Source organism: Anabas testudineus, chromosome 23 (genome assembly GCF_900324465.2).
Source record: "Anabas testudineus chromosome 23, fAnaTes1.2, whole genome shotgun sequence".
Classification (NCBI taxonomy): Eukaryota; Metazoa; Chordata; class Actinopteri; order Anabantiformes; family Anabantidae; genus Anabas; species Anabas testudineus.
The window spans coordinates 5,499,613-5,523,136 of record NC_046631.1 but is presented as its reverse complement, the minus strand read 5'-3'; the positions used below and the strand labels follow the sequence as shown (position 1 = coordinate 5,523,136).

At 40.2% G+C, this 23,524-nt stretch overlaps 1 protein-coding gene across 5 annotated transcripts in view; it reads left to right on the top strand.

Annotated features, from left to right (window-relative positions):
* cald1a (caldesmon 1a) overlaps positions 1-23,409 on the top strand; it is a 46,347-nt gene extending 22,938 nt beyond the window's left edge. For 2 of the 5 annotated variants that reach the window (XM_026362560.2, XM_026362561.2), the window contains exons 3-16: positions 6,406-6,543; positions 8,423-8,849; positions 8,941-8,973; positions 9,060-9,170; positions 10,126-10,238; positions 11,229-11,493; positions 13,254-13,391; positions 16,276-16,319; positions 16,526-16,601; positions 16,884-17,024; positions 17,204-17,299; positions 18,468-18,536; positions 20,052-20,088; positions 21,777-23,409. In XM_026362560.2, coding sequence (XP_026218345.1) covers positions 6,406-6,543; positions 8,423-8,849; positions 8,941-8,973; positions 9,060-9,170; positions 10,126-10,238; positions 11,229-11,493; positions 13,254-13,391; positions 16,276-16,319; positions 16,526-16,601; positions 16,884-17,024; positions 17,204-17,299; positions 18,468-18,536; positions 20,052-20,088; positions 21,777-21,790 — 1,702 coding nt within the window. In that variant the 3' untranslated portion in view covers positions 21,791-23,409. Of the gene's footprint in view, positions 1-6,405; positions 6,544-8,422; positions 8,850-8,940; positions 8,974-9,059; positions 9,171-10,125; positions 10,239-11,228; positions 11,494-13,253; positions 13,392-16,275; positions 16,320-16,525; positions 16,602-16,883; positions 17,025-17,203; positions 17,300-18,467; positions 18,537-18,723; positions 18,776-20,051; positions 20,089-21,776 lie in introns of all 5 variants that reach the window. The other 3 variants (XR_003298927.2, XM_026362562.2, XM_026362563.2) reach the window with 3 other exon arrangements.
* Positions 23,410-23,524: the final 115 nt, after the last annotated feature.

The following is a 23,524-nucleotide window of genomic DNA, read 5'->3' as shown; positions in this document are numbered from 1 at the left end:
CAGATACCGTGGCCTTGTGAACTCTGTTTGATTCAATGGAAGAAATTGATTAAACTAAAGTTCATTTCAGCAAATTGAATGAGCGGTAACACGCCAAGTGTAGTAATCAAAAATAGTAAAAAGGAGGCTTTATTGTGAGAACTTGATACACAGTGTGCCAAGGAGGCATTTTATAGGGTCTTTTTACAAAAGTCTCTCTCAGCCCTTCCAATTAAGGATGAGGTTGATGTGAATACAGATAGTGGACAAGGTCACTTGCCTGTTTGATGTATTTGTGACAGGCTTTTTATTAAAGCCACTCTGATATTTTGTGTGTGAAGCAGAATATGTGAGCTGCATTGACTTTTGTGATGAACAAGGCCCTTTGCTTAAGGTAAAATATTTTTCTAAAGGAAAATGCCAAACATAATGGAAATACAATAGGTAATAAAATTCAGAGTTAAGTCAATTAACATTTCATTTTCAGTCTTTGAAAATGAATTGCCTGCTAGCATTTCCAGAAGTGTGCTCCCTGCAGACTTAAAATTGTGTTTTTACTCACAAACAGAGCTTACTAAAAATGATAGATACTGCAGAAAAAATAAACTACTGCAGACTATTATCACTAAAGCCTGCAATTCTAATATGGTCCTAGCAGATCTCTGGTCACAATTTGTTTAAAGCTGCAATAATAATTTTTTAACAGTATAATTGTCTATATGAATATTATCTACATACATACTTGAAATCACTCGCACATTTCATTCATTTGACTACCTGCAAGTTCATTTTTATTTCCTATTTCAGTTGTTGTATGCTATGCTGTATTCCCCAGTTAGTTGCTAGCTTAGTACTAACTTTGGCTGTCATTTGGTGCTGGGCAGGTTGCGTACAATAGGTTTATCAGAGCTTCTTTGAGTTTTTTTTCTTTGTATGCTTCCCTATTTCCCTAAAGGCACTCTAAATAGCTGATTGAAATGAAGGTTAATGTCGTCGTTACATTTCATGGCATAAAGCCTTGATAAACTCCCTGCTGCTAGAATTATTTATGCAGTTTTGCTGTGTTTATGTTACACAGAGAAGATGGAATTTGGCAGAAAATGTAGACTAAGAAGAAGCGACAGGGAAGAGATGAAAACTGACTGAAAAGAGAAATGGAGTAAGCGACGTAAGCGCCTTCGACATTTACATTTTCAGCTCAGTGGGAGTTTGTCCGTGACTGTTTATTTGGCCCTGGGAGCAATAATTTCAGCTGGCAGACGACACACCGGACCTGTTATTGATAACAGATTACATCTCTACATTGTTTCCATTTCTGTCAATATAATGAAACAATCAATATTTACACGCCCCTTTGGTTGGACTAGTCAGAACCACATGTTGACTCTTTGGCATGCCTCCATTCGGCCATCACTGAGCACGCTGAAGAAGAAGATGGAGAGCTCAGGGAGACGGTGGGGCCATATAATAACAGCTGTAGGAATGCAAAATTCCTGGCTGTTATAAGTGTTTACTGGCCAGGTCTCTATAAGCCATTTCCTACAAACTGGGCCACTGAGAGTAACTGTGTGTGCGTTATATTTCTTCTTTCTCTCTTTTTTATTTTTTGTATCTGTAGTTTGCGTAATTGTGCTTTTGCTGGGTCAGAGAGAGACAGAGAGAAGGACTGCATGTGCACAGGAAGCCAGGATGTGCATGTAGTTAAGTCATATACTCTAAAGTGGTGACTTTAGAGTGTTTGTGTCTTTGGATCAGCATCAGGTGATGAAAGTTTGACAAGCTCCACTCACTTATGAGAACAGCCAAGCCTTCCCTGCTCTGTCTTACATCACCCTGAGTATTGTTGTAATAAAATTATTGTTGACATAGACATGCAGGTAAAGAACATCACACTTAAGCAAAAGACAAAAATTAAAGCACATAACACATCAGTGTGATGTTTTCCTTTTATTTAGTTTAAATTACCACACATGAGCACAGAGGAAAATACACAGATGTTTCAGTTACGCCTTCTGCTTTTTGTTGTTGTTGTATTTTCATTTTATTTATTTATTTATTTTGTTGGGTTGGTGATTATGCGTTTGGAATTGCCCATTAGATCCATATTAATACTCTAACTGCTTACTTGTATTGTACAATCTGTAATTTTGTTTGTGCAAATTGTGTATATTCTGTAAATATGTTTTTGGTAGCTAAATTTAGGGGATTATCTGTTTACAGTAAGACACTTTGGAGGATGCCTCTGATTACATATATGTTTTCACTTTACCATTAGTTTCAATGACCAAAGGGTATTTATGTCAGCTAAAACACGTTAGCAAAGATTTACAAAAAACACCACCACCATCATTCTACTGCTGCCAGCATCGCACATTCAATTTTGATAATAATAATTGAGTATAATATCTCAGAAATCTTTCTTTCAGACTTTATCTTTCTTTCTGTCTTTCTCACCTTTCCCACCTTCTTTCTCTTCCGCCTCATCTTTTCCCTCCCACTTAAATCTCCTACCCCTCTTTTTCCACATCCTTCTCATCCACCACTTTCGCTTCATTATTCTCTACATCTGTTCTCGTCCGTCTACTCGAGGGACCAGGAAGGGCAGAGGAAATAACACCCATCCTCCATGAATGAGCTGTGCCAAACAGTCCCCACCCTGAGTGAAAGGATCATTCCAAACATGGCACAGTCCTGCATCACGAACCTTTTGGAAAAGAGAGAGAGAAAACAGATAGAAGCTGGGAGGGAGAGGTTGAGCCACGAATGTCAACCTTGCGCTGACCTTCTCAGGCTGGGTTTGGATTTATGCGATTGTTGCAAGCTGTCAAAGCCTGATTTTACTCACTCACTTTTTACAAAAGGTGTTGAACTTTGAGTTTATGTTTCTAATGAATGCTGTGGTGCCTCATTCATCTGTGAGTTAGAATAAATGCAGTCTAGGGGAATTCTATCATGGCTAACATTGTGTATTCTTGGAGCTGGCCCAGCAGAGAGCAGGGTGGGGAGGAGAGACAGACGGGGTTTGCTGTGGTTCTTTGGGCCGGCAGTAGGATAGGAAATAGTCCAGAGAGGCCAGCGTGGGAATGGGTCAGCATTTTGACAATGCTAGCCCCCACCCTTCTTCTTTCTCCCGCTCCATCCTTTCCTCGTCTTCTCTCCCCTCTCCTCTGTTCACAGCAGCTTTTCTTTTCCCTCCCTTTCTGTCTCCCTCTTTACTTTTCTGCTCCCCTCCCCTCCTGTCCCCCTCTTGCTGAAGCGGGGTGAAGAAGTCTTTTCTCATGGGCTTCTCCAAAATTGTTTTCACTGACATTTCTGAGATATTTCGCTGTAAAGAAAATATTTGGACATATTTCTTCCTAATAGGCTCGCTGATGGTGATGTTTTGTGTCTCTGTGCTACTCATTCAGACAGTTTTCTTACAGTATGTATGCAGAATCCTGCTTAAATTAGCTTTACTGTACTATGAAGCACATGTAAATTCAGGAAAAAGTTGAATTCATCTACATGTGTAACAGATGTTTTACTTGCAGTGTCCATATTAACTGTGAGTCAGTGTAGTTGCTGACTGACTTTAAGTATGAGTTTACTGTGCTTGGCCACCAAAGAAGGCATTTATTGAATAATATATATATAGGCACACAAATGCACCTCACGTTTATAACTGTGGCTACACATCATTCTAACAGGAAAAGGTGTCGTCCATGATAAAATCTGCACATTACTCTTTTTCCCATTATCGTGCAAGCCCTTCCTTTCCCGTTTTTCATTTCCCACTTCTCTTTTTTAGCTTCACTCCCCATTTCAAATGCCTTTTTTCAGTTTGTCTCCCTTTTTTTCCCTTCCACCTCTCACCTCTCCCCATATTTCTGTGTCATGTATGCTGATAGAGTCTGGGGCCTAGGTAAGGAGAGGGATATTAAGTCAGGGCTTTGGTTGTGTATGCATCTCTACCCAAGGCTGTGATTGACAGGAATGCTAATTCAGCTTTTAGGAGTTTGTTCTTCTCTCCTACTGAGGAATCTTTAACCCTGAGTCTGTCTTCGTCACCACCACGAAAAACTCTTTTATTCTATTTTTGAGGTGTTGTCGTTTTCTTGTTCTCATGACATTTGGTGCTGTTTCTGGGACGGCGCAGTCCTTCGGGAGTTAAGGCAGTTGTTTGACTGTTTCTTTTTTTTTTTTTTTTCTTTCTCACAGGAACAACATATCACTCTGGCATTTTAAACAAGGGTTAATGTACTTTCTACTGCAAGGAAACTCGGTGGAAGTTGATGGCAATATGAATATGAATAAAACTTAAAGGAAAAAATACTTTATGGAAAAAGCAATTTCAAATGAAACTGTGTCACTTTTTAAAGATGAAATAGCTTATTCCTACTCTTATAAAAATAATACATAAGCAATACACACCCCTACTCAATTCAGACTCACAAGTTTCTTTAGCTACAACTTTACTTGGTCTTTTATGACCAGTGGCTCATGGTCGCTGTGGTTGGCAAAATTCAGATAGAGTAGATTTAGTTTAGGTTTAGTTTATAAGTCTTTATGAGTTTGATGTCTGAGTATTCTTTCTGAAAAATGCTGTTATGCTACATTTATTTTCATTGTACCTTGTGGCCACAGTGGATGGTTGTTTATCAGAAGGCCAAAAACAGTCTAATTTCCTCATGGATTTGACAAATTTTTGAAACTTGGAGATGCTGAAAAACATGTGTAAGCCTTGCCTGACATCATTGATGTCACTGTCCCATAGGTCTAGGTTGGGTGTTAATGATTCATCTGCTTTGTTATGACAACATTCCTCATGTGAGAGAAAGAAACAGGAGTGGGGGCGTGGGGGTGGAAGCGAATGAAGGGGAAGGAAAGGAAAGGGGGAAACGGGTGTTCACAAGCTGGAAAACCTCACATAAACCCAAACGGCTTTAGCTCAGCTCGCCACACGTGTTGCAATTAACATGCAATAGCATGCTTCGTTGACTGACCTCAAAAGCTGCGCTGTGATGTTAGGTAGTTAGGCATGTGGTTAGCAATGCGAGTGAAAAGGTCAGTCAGGGCAACACAGATCAAGCGTGGAGCCGAGTTCATAGACGGTGAAAAACACAGCAGTTTCAGTCTTCCATTAATACTTTAATTTGAAGTACAGTATAAAAAATATTATGGTTTTTGGGTGTAGGCTCTTTCCCTAGACCTGTCTACATATACTTGAATTAGATTTCCTGTATTTCCCAGAATGAAATTGGAACAGTCCCAGACAAAGGCCTGAGCATGCTGCTTCCAATCGAATGTAAGCACATAAATATACAGTAGCTTTCCAGCCAACTACACTGTGAACAGTGGAGTTATGTTCGTGATTCCACGCAGCCACACCCTTTACTTAAACCACTGTATTTAATAAAGACATGGATAATCCACTGCAGGTCTGCTTTGGATTTTGCTCTGCTACGGCTATGGGTGGTTTTAGCCTTTTTTTGCAAAGATTTATCCCTGTTAACATTAGAGCAAGATGTTGAGTGAAGAAATAAGAAATTCTTACCATTTAGTCCAAGAAAAAAAAAAAAAAACAGATGCTTACTCATGGCGTTTTAGACATAACCTGGTATGACCTTACTTTATCTGCTGGATGCTTGAACAGTTATGCACAGTCAGAAAATAAACCACCAAAAGGGGGCAGAAAATTCAAGGGACATCACCAGCACTATTAAAATATTAAAGGGTGTGTCTCCATTCTCATTATTAATATGCATACATTCTTAATTTGTGAAAAAAGTGACTGGAAACTGGTTATCAAAGTGTAGTTTTGATACTAGGGTTTTTTTTAAGTTAGATGAAAATCTAAAGTTTCTTAAAGGCATAGTTGAACATTTTGGAAATTACATTTATTGATTAATATTATTACCACTCATAGAGGATACATAGCCTCATACAGTGTATTAGCACAAAATAGTGCTGATGTAGGTTTGAAACAAAATATTAAAAATATATAAGATATAACAAAACTTCAGTTTGGTAACTTAAGAAAGAAAAGGCTAGTGATTACTTTGCTGTGGGCAACACTAACCAGACCAGTAGAAACCAAGGGCCAGAAACAGATTCTCTTTTATCCTCAGCCAAGCAATGTCTCCAGACAGAGTTTTAATCAGCTCATGAAAACTGCAGACACGATAAGAGGTATTGGTTGTTGCATGGCTGACAGGTTAGCTCAAAAGAAGACAAAGGAAGAAAAAAAAGGTCTAGATAAATCCACCAGGTCTGTGGTAATTACAGTACAGATTATAGAATTGTTCACTTTGAGGTTTTTAACTGTTAAGCTAAATTGTGGAAGGGAAGGAAGATATGAAGGGTTGAAGGTTGAAAGTTCAAGCTGAAAAAAAAGAAAATGTCTCTGTGTCATCACTGTGTCTCTCTCTTATCATTTCACCCCCTTAGGCTGGCAAGGAATGATGATGACGAAGAGGAGGCGGCCCGCGAGAGGAGGCGCAGGGCACGCCAGGAGAGGCTGAGGAACAGGGAGAGTGAGGAGCCCAGTGGACAGCCAGAGAGTCTGGTTATGACCAACAGCCACAGGTAAAAGCATCACAGGGTCTGTCAGTGAAAAATACTATACATAGTTAGCAGCTGCTGGCTTCATTCTTCACCACTAAATAATCAATGTGTGTCCCTTTGCTGACAGATTTACAACACCACTCAAAGTCAGAGATCAACCAACACTTCACATACCCCAGTTTTAATGCACTACATTAGCACAACATGCAGCTGCAGTATATTAAGGTTAGGGTTAATGGGATGTGCAGAGGATAGCCTGCTAGGGTCGGATGTTGTTGGTAGGGGTTCTCTCTGTATCTTGCCAAATGCGGTGGCTGTTCATTGTGCTTACCCCACCACCTGCAGTGGCCTTGGGGTGGTAGGGTGGCTCCTTGTGCCTAACGTGGGGTACTGTGGGCAGTGTCCAACTTAGTGTTTTTGGCAATTCTTATCCTAACTTTGGTAAAGCTGTCTATTTTGGGTAAAGTTGCTGGAGTGTGAACTAACAAAGAATATGTAACAAAATCTCAATCTTGACAAATCTCCCTAGATGTGGTTGCTAAGTTGACGTCATTTTGGATCATTGTCTGATGATGACATTTCTTTTGAAATTCTGTAATACATAAAATGCAGCACATGCAAGCACTGAAGCCCACTCACAGCAGTCAGTGACCAACTGACTGATGTCATACCTATCCATGAGGAAGACTGCTACAGGAACAAAGAGGCTAAATATAAATTTCAATGCATTGTGAGGTTACGAGGTCAATCATCTTGGCTTCAGTGGAAGTAGTAGGTTGCTCTGACATCTAGTAGCACAGACGCTGCTTTGTGGTCATGAATGTTTCCTCTCTATGAGCTCGGAGATATATCCTGGGCTGGTCGAACAACAAGGGAATTGTGCAGGAGGATACTGAGGCTGGACCTAGCTGACTAGCCATTGTTGATTGTGTAGATGCAAGGATAATGTTTGCCAGACTTTAAGGTCTGAATAGTTTGAGTCATGATGTTTGGAGAGAGGTGGATGGTGGACAGCTGGTATTTGGTGGACTGAAAGAGAGTCAGTCTACCACTTTAGTCCAGACTTACAATTTACAATACAACATTGGCTGAATTCCCATTGACCTCAGCATTACTATGTGTTTACTGCTAGATGGCAGATTTCAGTATGCTAACATTTGCATGACGGTGAATGTGGTTAATATTAAAGCCTACCTGATAAACATGAGCATGTTAACGTTGTCATTGTGAGTGCATTAGCATTTTCCCATTAACATTCAGATCAAAGCACAAAGTTCAGTCTTGCAGAGCAGCATGGTTGTTGAGTCATCTGTAATATAGAACTAGCTGTTCAATCACATAGACATTATTTATTTAATGTTTTTACTTTTAACACAGAAAGTTTTGTCTTTAAAAGTGCTTGAGTATTCATGTTTTTAAGAGTTTTGTGTCCATTTCTACTCTCCTGTCCTAAATGGATAAGTTCAACCCTGTTATATTTTGCTTTTATGTATTGCCTGATCAAATCAAATCAAATGTTGTATGTAGTCCCAAATCATTTATGTGCCTCAAGGGGCATTACCATCTACACAACTACACCCTCTGTCTTTAGAGCTAAGGGTCAGATAAGATAAACTCCCCCCAGAAAAGGTTTTAATGTGAAAGAAAAAACATTTCTTGTCAAAGCATCAGATGCACTCTGCTGCACCTTAATGATCTCATTCAAAGCCCCTTGCCACTAAAGGAAGAAGTATAAAACAGTTATGGAGTCACGGCCCCTAGTCAGGGACATCTTGGTGGTAACAGCAGATAATAACTTTCCCACATTGTCTTAACAGCTGATGTCTGTTGCTCTGACCTTAGGGCCTCCTCCATAGTGTCAAAAGAGCACACAGTGAATTGTTTGTTTCATCCTTCCTAGTGTTACAGAGACAGTGTCTGTGAGCAGCTCTTATGGAGGTGGTGGTGATGACGAAGACCAAGCCCTGCTGGACCGCATGGCCAAGCGCGAGGAGAGACGTCAGAGGCGCATGAAAGAGGCATTGGAGAGGCAGAGGCAGCAGGACCCCACAGAGGGCACCGACAACTTCGCCACGGAGAAAAACAATGAAGACGAGGAGAGGCCCTCCTGGCGTAGGGGTCGTTACCGGGATAATGAGGAAGAAGAGGAGAAGACATTGACATACAGCTCAAGGCGAGAGGAGAAGGAGCGAGAGGAGCCAAGAGAAGAAGAGGAAGAGGCTGCTCCTGAGGGTGGAGAGGAAGCTGAGGAGGGTATAGATGAAGAGGAGGAGCAGAAATCGGTGGTGGTGGAGGACAAACCGAGAAGGTCTTACTTGAGAGAACAGGTGAGTTACGTGTTCATTCTTTTGGATTTATTTTAGCAAAGCACTGTTTTGTAGCTACAGGCACCTTGAAATGTGATGCTTATTCTTCTAGGAATCAACTGAAGAGCCTAAAATGCAAAACAAGGTATGGTCATTAAAGCATTTATTTCGTAATGCACAACCCTGAGCTGATACTTTCTTTCAATTACCTGCTGTAACCCTTTTTCTTAGGAACTTGGTGAAGAAGAAACACGTTCAGTAGTCATTGAGAGTTCAAATCAGGCTAAGCCAGCAAATTCTGAGTCCGGGGAGGTTGCAGTATTATCAGAGAAGGTTGAAGAGGTACCTGGGGATGATAACATAGATAATTCATCAGAGAGCAAACCTATGTTACTAAGAAATGACACTGAAGAGGACAATGAGGTATCTGAGATACTGCATTCAGAGGATAATGAGGTATCATACATGTGGTAAGAATTTCACTAGAATTGTGATACACAGTGCAGACAGACTCTGGGTAACTTCAGTATCTTGATTCATACTCGAGTAGATATGTACATATAGAACGATTTATAAAATTAACTTTATGAGGCTTTCTTGTTCACATTGTTGGAGCCTGACACTGAAATTACCCAGACACCTTGTGTCATCACAGTGTGGTTTGCACCATTTGCAGCCTGGTGGTAACTGAGCCTGTGTTTTATGAGGTATGGTTACAGCCATGCGGTCAGATTTTTAATAAAACGAATGCTATGCTGCACAGAGTGGTCACAGTGATTTCCGTGCATGTCTTCCACCTCAGCAGCAACACTTCACATTACACTGATTCCACTCCAAGACAAAACCCCTCAGCAGTAAAGAAACAGAACAGAAACGAGTAACAATCAGTATCTTTACAGGAAGTGTACATAGACCATATAGCATACTAGATAAGCATTGTATCTAACTCTGTTACAATCAAAACAGAATGTGTACAAACGTGAACTGAGAATTTTCTGTGAAATTAAGAAGGCAAACAGGTTGATATATGGTTTATAAAACATTTGGCACTATACATATTGGGCCTATGCTAACAATCTAAGAAGATTTACAGGTGGTACACTCCCAAGTTGATCATATGTTAGATAATCCTCTGTCAGCAATAATTCAGGAGTGGACGCTCTGTGATGTGATGTTCTGTGTTATTTTCTTTTGGGCGTGCTCTCGTTCTCTTTCTCTCAGACTCCACCTATTCAGCCTAGCCACCAATCAAATGTTTGTTCACTGTCCTGGTGGTTGTCTGTTTGTGTGGCTGCAGGCGAATGAGAGAGGCGGACCCAGGGACGACATGGACGAGCAGAGGAAGCAGAACAGAGGGCAGCACGAGGAGTCGACTCCCAATCAGCACAGGAAACCTGAGAGGACCCTCAGGTACACAGACAAGTCACCACCTGCCTCTAACAGACTGGCATAGCTAATTTTAATGAATTCGTTATTAAACTCTGTTTTCTTCAAAACAAAATTCAACTCAAGTCATCAAATTTTGAATATTTGCCTAGAAAATCTGAGCAATTATATGAACAAATTTTTTATTTTTTCTTAATTTGGCCATTTGCAACAGTAGGCTGATATATCATTGTCTCTCTACACTCGACCAGTCATGGAAAAGTACTGCAGCAACTTAATATTCTTCACACAGAGGCCAACCAAAAAGATCAAGTTACCTAACAAGCAAAGATCACTGTTACCTTCCAAAATTAGCTTTCAAAAGTGAGAGAAAAAGAGAAAAATGCCTGTGTTTAAAACAAAAAAAACATCAAGATGAATTTGATAAGAAATTCACAAAAGGAAACAAAATCTTGTACAAATAATTCTTGCAATTTCCGAATTAAACTTGATCATTTTAATGAAAACGATGGTAATGAAATCTTCATATTTGTCATAGTAGTTTTCATACAGTGTTTGCATATGCTGAACAGGGGAATTTACTTAGACATTTACTGTGAGCCGTTCAGGTTGGAATAAAAACACAGCAGCATTGCCTGAGGCATCTGCAAAATAATTGAAAAGCATATCTGAATCAGTAAACAAGCTGTGTTTGTTCAGCGTTCAGCCGTAACAAAGCAGCAAGGTTTTTTGATTTGGGTCACCTACAGTAAATCCCCAGCGCGAAACACTGAATGAAACTTGAGATGTGCTTTAACATTAACTTTGCAAAGGTGATTGCCGGTGTTTGCATGTGTCCTTGTGTGATATGTGTGTGCGTAAGAGAGACAAATCCTTCAAGTGTAGGCTTAAATATTCAGCTTGTATCAACTGTCAAGTGTTAACCTGTGTCAACTAGCAGTGTCCTACTTGCTTTTGTCCCTGTTGTGGTTCTGCTTTTGTGCTCTGACCTGTGTCTTTGTGCGTCTGGCCCAGTCGCGGCAGCGTACGCTCTCCCGAGGTTGCGGGTGACGACCAGGACGACGCTGCCCGCCTGGAGGCAGAGCGCAAACTGGAGGAGCTGAAGCGCCGCCGCGATGACGCAGAGAGCGAGGAGTTCGAAAGGATGAGGCAGAAGCAGCAGGAGGCCGAAGCCGAGCTGGAGGAGCTGAAGAGGAAGAGGGAGGAGAGGAAGAAGGTGTTGGAGGAGGAGGAGAAGCAGAAGAAGCAGGAGGAAGTGGAGAGGAAAGCCAAAGAGGAGGTAAGAGAGAGGGAGAGGCATATTTTGATGATTTGAAGTGTGTCTGATCACTTCTGCTCTTTCTGTCTATGTTTCACTTCCCCCTTTCATCAAATCTCTCCTCAGGCTATATAAACAGTATAAAATTGATTTAATTAGATTTGACTTAAAACTGACATATATAAATTATTGGCACTTTTTGTGTTGGAAAGTGTATATACTGTATACAGTGGGGTATGGAGTGAAATCACCGGTGGGCTAAGCGACAGCCAACATCAGCCCATGTGACAGTTGGAAGTAATAAAATAACTTTTAAGTGTCCATCCGTGCAGTTATTGTACAAATAAAAGGACCAGTAGCACAGGTTCACATCCCCTGGAGAACACTAAATCAGGGAGTGCTATGAAAGCAGACAAACAAATTTAAGTTTTCTTTTTGGAATGAATAGTAACAAATAAGTACACAGGTTAAAAGAAACACCAGGTATTAATATAGTAAATGATATGCACAAATATCAGTCCAACTTTATTAATCATTTAATTCTGTTTTTCTTTCTCCTTGTTTTCCTGATGACTCTTCTTATGTTGATTTATCCTTTACACCTGTGTCAGCTGAAAATCATACATCAGACATACTAGCTCTGTGGTGGCATTATCTCCCCATACTTCACTGTTATCGTGAGTCAATCTATTTGGGTCCCTACACATAAGACACGTTCATCATTCCCTTTTCCTCCCTTTGTAAAGGCCCCATCTTTATACATCTAACATAGATAACCTCGTCCTACCTATGTATTCACATCTGCGCTCAATCACACACAGTGTCATTCATTTTCCCGTTATGCTGCTCACTGTGACCCCATGCTTTCTGACTATTACGCCAACCAGTTGTCTTTGTTGATCTTGGCTCCAAATGTGGCGGCCCGTCTCTTGCTATCTCCCCCAGTTCCTCTCCTCTTGTGTGATGTTAATGAGGCCTTTTGGTTTGTAATTAAAAGATGGCCCACAGATACATAGAGACTAATTAACCAAGACAAGGCTGCTGGAGAGGGCTGATATACTGCCAAGCACCAGTCCTCTTCTGAATACAGTACAAATGGTTCATACATTAATTGTTAAAAAAAAGAAACAGTTGATAGTCTGCATGTCTCGACTTTTTTTGTTCCTGAAGCAGCTGATCACTAAATAAGAATTAGCTCTAAGTAATTGAATTTATTCCTGACCTGCTTCATTAAATAAAGTAAATAAATCAATTAAAAGTGGCACATACTGTATCTGCTGCATGGGCGTGCTGCATTGTTTGTTGACTGTCTGTTATGTCAGTGACACTTGCTACTGTATTTTGTGAGCATGACTAAACCTGTACATTTGAATTATATTATCCCATCACATGAAAATTGTTCAACTCATCTTGACTTTTTGATTCTGCATCTCCTCTTCCACACGCTCAGGATCTGTCAGCTTGTTCTCAGGCAAAATATTTTGATGCACAGGAAGTGTGTTTTCCAGCTCCAACAGTGGTTTATTTAGAGTAAATCCAAGAGAAGTAAAAGTACTTAATATGAGCAGCAATATTCGTCATAGCCAAATACATAAAAAAAAAAAAAAAGCCATATACAAATGTTCTGACTAGATGAACAGAAAGTTCCTCATCAGCACCGAGTGTGTAGTGAAATAAAACCTGACAATGATCTCAAGGGTTGTTAATTTCTGTTAAAGTCTGTGCCCGGAGGTTCATCTGTTGAACTTCTTCAGCAATAAACAGTTTTTTTTTTTTTTCAGGAGGAGAAGAGGAAGATGAAGGAGGAAATTGAAAGGAGGAGAGCAATGGCTGCTGAGAAGAGACAGAAGGTGGAAGATACTATGGACGGGGAGGACAAACCGTTTAAATGTGTCAGCCCTCGAGGCTCCTCTCTGAAGGTCAGTCTGCATCCAACAACATCCAAGTGTCAATTCAGTTTGAACTGTCAGCCCACTATTCACGATGCCCTGTGTTGCTATGCCTGTTGAGTTTTGTTTCTCACACAGAACTTGCTGTATGTACTTTACAATGCAGTTTATAACATCAAATTTAATTCCTAATAATGCCTAATAATGCCTCTTGTTAACAGTAACAAAACAAGACAATGTGATTACTCCAAAAAAGGCAGCAGGCATCCTCACCAGCTTTTCCACAGAGCCATAAACATATACAAACAAACATACGGCACTGCTCTTGACATCACCCGCCAAACCTTTTGCATATAAAGTATTGACTTTAAGTCCTGTGCACACTTTTTCAGCATCTAGAGCAATCTAGTTGCCAGTTACTACACCATCATGGCTGGAAATTGCAGCTCTGGTAAGGGGTCTACCTAACCATTTGTCAGCCAGTTGTTCATAAAACAGCTGTAACTGTCAAACACTTTTCCTGTATTTTCTGGCCTTGCTGTATTTGCATCCTGTCCAGCGGAGTCGTCAGCAGAACAGAGTCCATCTAATAGTTCTCCAGTACTTGCAAATCCCACTTATCTGGCCGTGCAGCAAAGCTCAAGCTAAACATTCAAAATATTTGGAGAGATTAAGTGCCAGATGACCCTCATCTGCACCTCTCACCTCTTTTAGCTCTCTGCATGAAGTGTTATCAGACTGAGATGAAGGAATGCTCATACATAGAAAGACCCTTGATTAACTAGAGATCTGAAAAAGTCAGCTGTGGGCAGATTTTTTCTGTAAGTTATTGTACACACAATTCTGCTTTTTTTCCTACTAGTTGGCCACAAGAAATACACAAGTAAAACCAACCTAAATCAACCAAGTGCATTCCTCTCCCAACGTCATCCAAAGATACATGTTTGTCACGGCGAAGGAACGTTTAATCAACTCAAATGTGAATAAATGTCTCCAGTGTTGCTAAAAGCCAACTCCCACACACTGAAAATCGAGGGGGATTTTCAGCCAGGGGAGAAAATCTAATTAGTGACAGTTAGCAGTAATATCCATCTGGCACATCCCGGTGAGACTCCAGACTTGATGCTTGGCTCTGATGGTGTGTGAGCTCTCATCGTACCAGAATGAAGCATTTTATTTGTTTGTGGTGAGTCTTGTGGTTGTCCACCCTGCTGCACTGGTCTCACAGACTCACCTTTACTTCGTCGTCATGTTCACTGTAGGTACAGCTGTGTTTCCATGTGTGTATGTGTGGATGCATGTCTGTTACGTAGCCCATACACTCAGTTATGTGTGAACTCTTGCTTTGCCTTGTAAAACAGGTTTTGTTGTTTGCATGACGCTGCATTGTCATAATGCAGCTGGATTGTGCGTTGTGTTTTTGACCATTGAGTGTAGTGTGTGTGAGTGAGTTTTTCCATTTCTTTCAATCCTGAGACAGTTGTGTTTAAAGGCAAAAACCATAAATAGCTACCACAGCTCTTATGAAGCAGTGTTTTTTAGAATAACATTCACTTGAGGTAACTTAAGGTGGTTTTGATTTTTTTGGTCACTTGCTGGCATCACAAGAAGACAAGCATTGACACACACATCTGATAAAACTGAATGACTAACTTTGTAGTACACAGAAAGTTTCAGATTGTATTTGAATTTTACCAGTGTGTGGGTCTTTTACCAACTCTTGTGCTGTAAAAGCTCCACTGTCTAAAGCAGTTGCTAAATATTTTTGCTGTTTCTAGTGTTTTTGCAAACAACAGCTGCCTGCTGCTTTTGGAAATAGGAGTTTGTGAAAATGAACTGAAAAAAGCAAAGCTGCAGTCCATAAAACCCCTTAAAGAATAGCTCAAAGATACTAGGAAAATCTATATAACAGTTCATTAGGAACACACACACGCAATGCACATAGCTTCTTGAACAAATAATAAAAGAAAAACACTGGTTAGTGTAGCTTTAAAAACACATTTCTGTGCAACACATATTCTCATGCTGAATGAATTTCATGCTCTGTAAGTTTTGTTCATAAACTTGTCATATTTCAAACATTTATGATTTAGAGAACCTGCACTGCCTTTTTTTCACTTAGGCACAGAGATTACACAAACAGTATTGAGAGCTTATCAGCATTAAAGCAACATAAACCTCCTCTGTACTGTAGATAAAATAATCTGTGAGAGAAAAGGAGCGGCTGTAGGGATGCAAGAAAGCCATTAGGGTTAACAGGAATACTGTAACTACGTTTGGATAGCTACAACTCTGTAAAACGCGCCTGAGAATGGGGAATTTCCTGTCAGCGAGTATTTTGGGAACTCCCACATTCAGTAGCAGCTGAGTGCAAGGTCCTTTTTTACAGAGAGTTTTTTCTTCTTCTTGCGTCCATTTAAAGTTGGTTTTTTTAATGGCTACAGAGCGCATGTGTTGCCGTTTTGTCACATATCATAAACAATCCTCTGAGATTCCCACAGTCCGAAGGCAGACATAGGAAAAGGCTTGCTGTGTTTATTTGTGTGTGCATGTGTGTGCATGTCTTTTGGAGCATTTTGCACACAGAGGGAACAGGAGAGCATATTAAGAATATAAAGAAATAAGAAAAACCTACAACTGGTTTGTTGTTGTATGTCGTATATGATTGCAAAGAAAGTGGAGTACGTCATGTTAATTAAGTTATGAATCATCTAATTAATTCTCATGAGAGATGCATCACACATATAGTACAATAAAGAAACTATAGAAGCATGGAAATCAAAAGGAGGGTTGGGTTTAACATCTGTTTTGAGGTTAGTGAAGGGTGAAGGAAACATGTTGTGTTGCTGTGATGTATGCATGAGTGGATTCTCTGCAATATTTATAACCCAGTCTTTCTAACCTTTCACTGCAGATTGGAGAAAGGGCAGAGTTCTTGAACAAGTCAGCACAGAAAAGGTAAAAATGTGCCAGATCATGTTGTCTCTCAGCTGTCTCCAACAAAGCATTAAGTTGAACAAGCAGTAGTGCGTTTTTTTGAACAGTTGGTGAAAATAATTCCCACTTGAGTGTCTACTGTCATGAACCTAAAGACATACTGTTATATGATATTCATTGTGGGTTTTTTATGTACTGGATGCTAATATCTTGCTTCTGCCCAGCAGCACAGTGAAGATGTCTCATTCTCCTATGGTGTCCAAGATAGACAACAGGCTGGAGCAGTACACCTCAGCTGCTCAGGTAGCAAAGTTGCATGAACGTTGGTGACACATTGAAATACACACTGCCGATCATCAAAAATGTGTTAATCATACAAAGATGATTTCAACATAAAGATAATTAGTTTAAAATTAATATAATAATATATTGACATAAAGATATAAATCGGCAAAACCCTGAATTTAGATACATATAGAAATCCCACAATTCAGTTTCCTTTGCTGATTCCAGCCTTAACCTGACAAAAATGTAGATTCTTCTTCTGCTATTCACCAGCTTAAACCTTTTGCTGTGTCTCTGCAGAGAGAGAACAAGGAGTCTCGATCCCCTCGCGCTGGAGCAGCGGATCTGCCCATGGTCACCGACAGCATACGAAACATCAAGAGCATGTGGGAGAAAGGCAACGTGTTCAGCTCGCCTGGAGTTGGCGGAAGCACATTCAAGGTAAAAGACGACGCGGTGGAGGATGTGAGGAAGTAGATGACCGTTGCATCTGTGACACGAGCAGAAAGGGATAGAGACAGAGAGAGAGAGAGGAAAGAACCCATTTAGCTGGCACTTCCTGCTTGACTTTGTTGCACATGACGACAAAGCTTAACTGACCTTTGACCCTGTCCAAACAGGAAGCAGCTGTGATGAAGACAGGCGTGGCAGGCCGTATCAACGATTGGCTGAATAAAACCCCAGAGAGTGGCAAAACGTCAGGAGGAAGGCCAGCGGTAGGTCTCTGTTTTAGCAACTCCTGTCAGTGCCGTGAGCACGCACGGTGCATGTCCCGTTCAGCTGTAGAGAAATACAGAAAAGAACAACCATTTGGCAGAGGCAGCTGTGCTGTGTGTCACATACTTTTATGCACCAATGAGGATTTAGCAACATTTAAATGACTCTCTGATGATAGTAGCTGCCAGTCTAATCTGTTCAAATCATACTTGTATATAAATAGTATTATTTTTATCAGTATATTATTACAAGATTATTTATTTACAATCTTGAATCAAGGCTAAACACGCCTGATGAAGCAGATTAACTGAGTTTTGGACTAAATAATGTATTTTTTAATTTATTGGTTTCTTTAAATTCGTCAAATACTTAAGAAGTGAAACCGAGTTTGCAAGTCTGCGGTGCTTTCACTAATCTCTCATTAGCCCTGCAGTATTATTATGATAATCTCACATTTACTGCTGGTTGTCTTATGCACGGTAGATGTTTTATCATCATTTTCAAGTCCCACTGTCCTTGTCCTTGTTTTTGAAATATGACATCTCTGGCACCACCTACTGGCCACTTATCAGAATAACTTGTGAAGGATCTGAGCTACTCTAAATTTGTTTCAATATCCACATACAGTGCATATGGATGTTTAGATTTGGCATTTGTTTACTATACAGTGTCACTTAAGCATTTAATCAAACTCCTTGCTAGCAAATGTAACAGGTTTGACATTTCTGCTGATGTATATATGGCAACATTTCTCACTATACTCAGACACTCCTGCCTGCAGTCTGTTTCACCTAAATATTTATATTATAGCTACAGATTATTGCTTTTGCTAGAACACACAACAAAAGAGATTTAGGATATGAACATTTACTGGAGCTACTTGCCATCTACTGTTTGCTACCCTGAATTTGACTTTGTATTGTTATTGAGTGTCTTGAAAGTCATTTGCGTCAGACTCGTAGCGAGGAGGATATTTTCCACTTCCACTAGACAAGCACCTGTCTTCTTGATAGCGCCTGCCAACCTTTGCTCTCATTCCTTGAGCTCTCCGTCATTCCCCTCCTTCCCTACAATATGACAACTATTTTCATATTGACCTACAAATGGTGAGCACTGCTGATATGTTGCTTTGTCTTTAGCCTCCTTTTTTTTTGTTCTCTCTGGCAGGATCTGAAACCCGTTGACGTCACCAACAAGAGGAGTCTATGGGAAAACAAAGGCACCCCTACAACCAAGGTAGCTGTTATTAATTTCATACCAATTATTGTGTAACATTGGAAAGAAAGAGGTTGAGCTGTGGTCTTGGAAGCCCCCTGATTCATTTTGTTAAAGAGATGCAAATATTCAAATAATCTCATGATATTTTGACCCTGGCGAGGCAGCAGTGGGAGTAACAACCTCTTGTATTTGTTTTGTTTTAAAGAACTTTCATAGCTAGTTGACCTCACCATTAAATCTGGAATAAGCCTGGAGAGGTAAAAGAATAACTGTTCCACATTTCTTCAAAGCGCTTATCGTACAGTGACCTCACACTCTGCTGTCACGCTGTCAACTTTTTTGCTTTTTTGACAAAGCTGTGCACTGTTCTGCTGTGGTTGGACACTGCTGCATATTCTAATGATAACGATAACACACGTGTAAGCAATTCAGTCAAAAATGCTGACAAGTGTTAATGATTCAAGCTCCTTTGCACCCAAAGCCACAGTCTCTTATAGGATGCAGGGTCTTGAATTATGTAAATATTGAGCAATAAGCATTAATTGGTTCCCAAAATGCAAACAGGCCTTTGGAATTAAAGTCCTTACTTATTTCACCGTTTTAGCCAAAGTGCTGTAAAATAAAAGGAACAAAGCGAACGTATCAACAAAGCTAGGGTAAAGCCAGTTTTAAAGACGGATCTCACTATCGACTCCATTAACACCCATAACTTGTTAAAGCCAACTCAACAAAATCCAGAAGATTACGGTTCAGTGTAAATTCAGAGTCGTAAAAACCTTTAACAGTGTGCCTGTTGTCCAGCTGCGGGCTGAATGCTTTTCACAAATGGCTGTATCACATCACTGCTCCTTCTGACAACCACAAATCACTACTCTGAGTCCAGCTTCACTTTTTATCGCCCTAATGGAGAAACTGTTTGCAGAATTCCTCACAAGTAAAAGGCTGCCGGGTTGCGTAAGGGCGGTTTGACAGTACTGAATCACTGTTATCACTTCACATTTTGTCTGACTAAACCTAGCGTGAATAAATGATCATCTGTATTGCTATAGAACTGTGTTTGTAGAGCAACTTAGTACAAGTAAAACCCCGCCTTTTGAAATCGACTGCGACAAGGATGTCCTACCTACATACTTGCTTTCCTGTAAACTTTCCTTCCTTCCTTCCTTCTCCAGTACTCTTATGTTCCTGCAGCCAAGCGCTGCAGTGCAGGCAGGAGGCTGTGGCCTGTTACAGTGAGTAGTGGGTTTGCTCGATCAGGCAGCGGTCTGCGCTGACGTAAAAAGTACCCTGGACAGGAAAGGTAGTGTTTAGAAAGCTTGTCATTAGCTAACCGTGCTATGTTGCGATGTCAAACAAGCCAAAAGATCAGAAATGCATCTGTTGAGGAGCCGTCTAGTTAGGATCACCAAATGTTAGGTCACAAATAAGCACTTGCTGATTTGAGTGGAAGCTTTTCAGGCATGCTTTGCTTCATTTCTGCATGTGTCTGTGTCTTTGCTGCTTTTATTACCTTCCTGTCTTCATGTCTTGCAGGTGGCAGGCAGAGGGGAGACCAAATCAGTAGCCAACGGTGAGTTTTTACTGGGACACAGAAAAGCAGCAGCTTGTAACTGCAGTTTGTGGATGTAAGGGAACATAGCAATGAGTGGGCAGGTATGTGAGCAGGCACCTGCAGTGGTATGGTTGACTACAACATCACCCTGTCCTAAGCATTTTCTACATATTCTAATTGGTTTCAGAATTCACGATCCTTAAATAACAGCTGAGAATCTGTACTTAAAATACATCTTGATTGTTAAATTTCACATCCAGCCATATGGATGTCACTGTTCATATACTGTACCTGTCAATCTGAAGTTGCAAAGCAAGACAGAGGTTTTCTTATTGTTGTCAGTTTTTTCTTGAGCCAGCTAAGTTCAGGAATTTTTAACCTACTAGCTGAAGTGAGCATCCCCTCAACAAACATTCTCAGTTGTTTTTGTTTAAGACAAATGCCTGAAGAATTTTGGCAGGAATTGAAGTTGTGACCTTTTCATTAAGTCTGTCGTCCTGACAGTGACTCTGTGATTTATATGACACCATGTGTCAATAACTGAACCTGTCATGGCCTACCATGCTGTCTTTTTTAGTTTGCCATGTGGCCTTGTGCTCCACATCGTTTTAGCATGCCACTTAAACATAGCTTACTATTTTAAAATCAGATCTGAGTGCAGCCTCCTCCTCCTTTTGTTCCCTTCAGTGGGCTTAAGAGAAGTTTTGGCCTTGAGGGACACACACACACACGCACTTATACACACACACACACACACACGCTGATTTCAGCTCTGTAGGTCCACTCAACAGCCGCCTCGACACCACTCAACCCTTTCAGCTTTTCCACTAATGTGCACGTCCACTTCTGCTGCTCAGACCACAGTCCTGCCTCTCGGAGTGTTAGAGGCAATGTTCCTGCCAAGCCGGTTTGTCACATTAATAGCTGGTATGTTGGAGATTAGCACACCATCACAGTCTGACTCAGAGGATGACAGAGGCTTTGTATAGATTTTGTATTTCTCACCAGTAGTTGGCTGCAGGAACTTAGAGTTATTTGACACCACACTGGACCACATACAAGTTAGCAGCCCCACTCTCTCCACACGCTCGGCTCCGATAGAGAGCTTCCAAAATAAGGTTCAGCAAAGTGTGGGCGGAAAAGTAACACTTACTGAATTGATTTATTTAGATTTATTTTCAAGTAAGAAAAGCATTTAGCCTCGATTCAAGGAGTGGAATGAAGGATTTTATTAAAACTCTTGATAGTGTATGCTCATCAGTTTTTGTCTATGCAAGATTTCATAGCAATCTATCAAACAGTTAATACTGTATTTCAATCAGTCACAAAGCACTTTTTTGACCAATCTGCCACATCAGCATTGCCATCCCTAAAGCCAGGCAGCTGTAGTGGCTGAAAAACGTGCATTAATGTAATTTTTGCAATGTTCTCAATAGTTTTCAGAGGCGATATTTACAAGTCTGATTTTGGGTTCATATTTCTTCCACAGGCAAGAGAAATCTAATTTTGACCAAATGTTCAGTTTTCCTGCAGCCAGCATCATGTAGCATTTAAACTACACGTTGGCTGCAGTTAGGATTTCAGCACTTCACTGTAGTGTCTGCTTGGTTTGACCCTATGTGCCAGAAGGTCAGAGTCATTAGCCCATGCCTGTCCGCAGGCTTGTAGCAATGTCGCTGATGCGCTTGTTTTGTGTCTTTCATCAGGTATGGGGCACTAATGTCTCAAAGGAACCACTAAACCCAGGGACCACGACAATCCAAGACTCTTCCTTGACTTTGTCTTAAGAACTAAATAAGAACCACACTCCCAAGAGGGACCCCAAGAAAACAGAGGGACAGAACAGACGCTGTACAAGCACTGTACTGAAACAAGATCTTATTTTGTACGGTTGCCACGTATAGTGCCTTTGCACAATGTTTGTTTTTGTTTTTGTTTTTGTTTTTTTGCTTTCTAAATGTAACAAGATGCTGTGAAATTTGGACATTTGTAATTACTGTTACTAATTACTTTATACAATCCTGCCAGGAAGAAAAAACTAATTAAATTTAGATGTATCTGTTGTACTCCATGCCGACAGTTTGAATAGACAGTAGACGAGTTATGTTTCCACATTCCAAAGAGATGGGTGACATCAGTTCTCTCCCTCAAATAGATCATTGTCCATCTCTTTTTTATTTATATTTAAAGCAAAAGCTTCACACGTTACTATTTTATTCAACATTCACCAGTTCAGGATAGAAATATAAGCACTTCTAGAATTTAGCCGATTTCACTTTTATTACGTCGTACCAATAGTGCAGCAATGGTCTGAGTAATATATGTTAGCACATGTGATGTTTTGGATATGACTTATTATACTGTTGTATCGTATATAACATCTGTATACTCATAACAAAAGGTATTTTTGCTTTTTTGTAACCAAAAACTATTCACCAACAGGCAGTTCAGTTTGGAGGCGATACGAGTTTTGTTACTTTTATTATCTTTGGTCATTTTATTTATGTTGTTTTTTTTTTTTTTTTTGTCCTTTTCTATTTCTAGCTGTTTTGTAGCTTTTGTACTTGTTTGATCACTTTAAAATCTTCAGACATTCCTCTTCAAAAGCAGGTGCACAAGGTGCCTTCGCTGTTACAAAGCTTTTTGGTTTTACGTAGGCAATCAGCGAACCAGCATTTGTTTTAATCTACCTTTAACCTTTTAGCCTCTATGCACACTATTATGCTCGGTGATCGTTTCATAATTGAAGGCATACAAATTAAAATCAGGGTGACTGAGTATATAGCAAAATACTAGTGCATTACTAGGATATTTACCACTATGTAATTCTTCAGGCCTTTAGTTTGCAAAGACATTCTTTATGACAGCTGAGGTGCAGTACACAAAAGCCTCAAAGCAACTTAGTATGATAGTAAGACTTGCGATTTTCATGTTTATTGTTGACTGACATTCCCCTTCAGTAGTTAGGCACAAGCTTTGATAAGAATATGACCGGTTTTCCAGGGCATTAAATTGATCCATCTTACTGCTCATAAGACAATCACATTCCATAGCTCCTGAAAAAAGAGCAGGGGAGCCTGACCAAAATATTTTTTATAATGTTAATGATGCCATTTGTTTGTTGGTTGGTTTTTACAACCTTGTGTCCATTTTTTTATGAACTCTTTTGTTTCCACTTGTAACCAGACACTTGTTGTTTGTGTAGCTCTAAGCCTGTGCAAAGCACGCTACCTGTAGTCCAAGCACTTCGGATGGGGGCAGTTTCCAACTGGATGGATGTGTTAAGCATTGTACACTTGACTCAGCAACAGCAATAAAGACATTGAGGTATTCCACGTTGTTCACTTTTCTTCTTTAACTCCACAGTTAACTTTATAGAAGTTGAAAGTTTTGTTGCACAAACCAGCAAGGAAGAGCTGAACTTGGGGGTAAATAAGAGAAATACTTTGTGTGT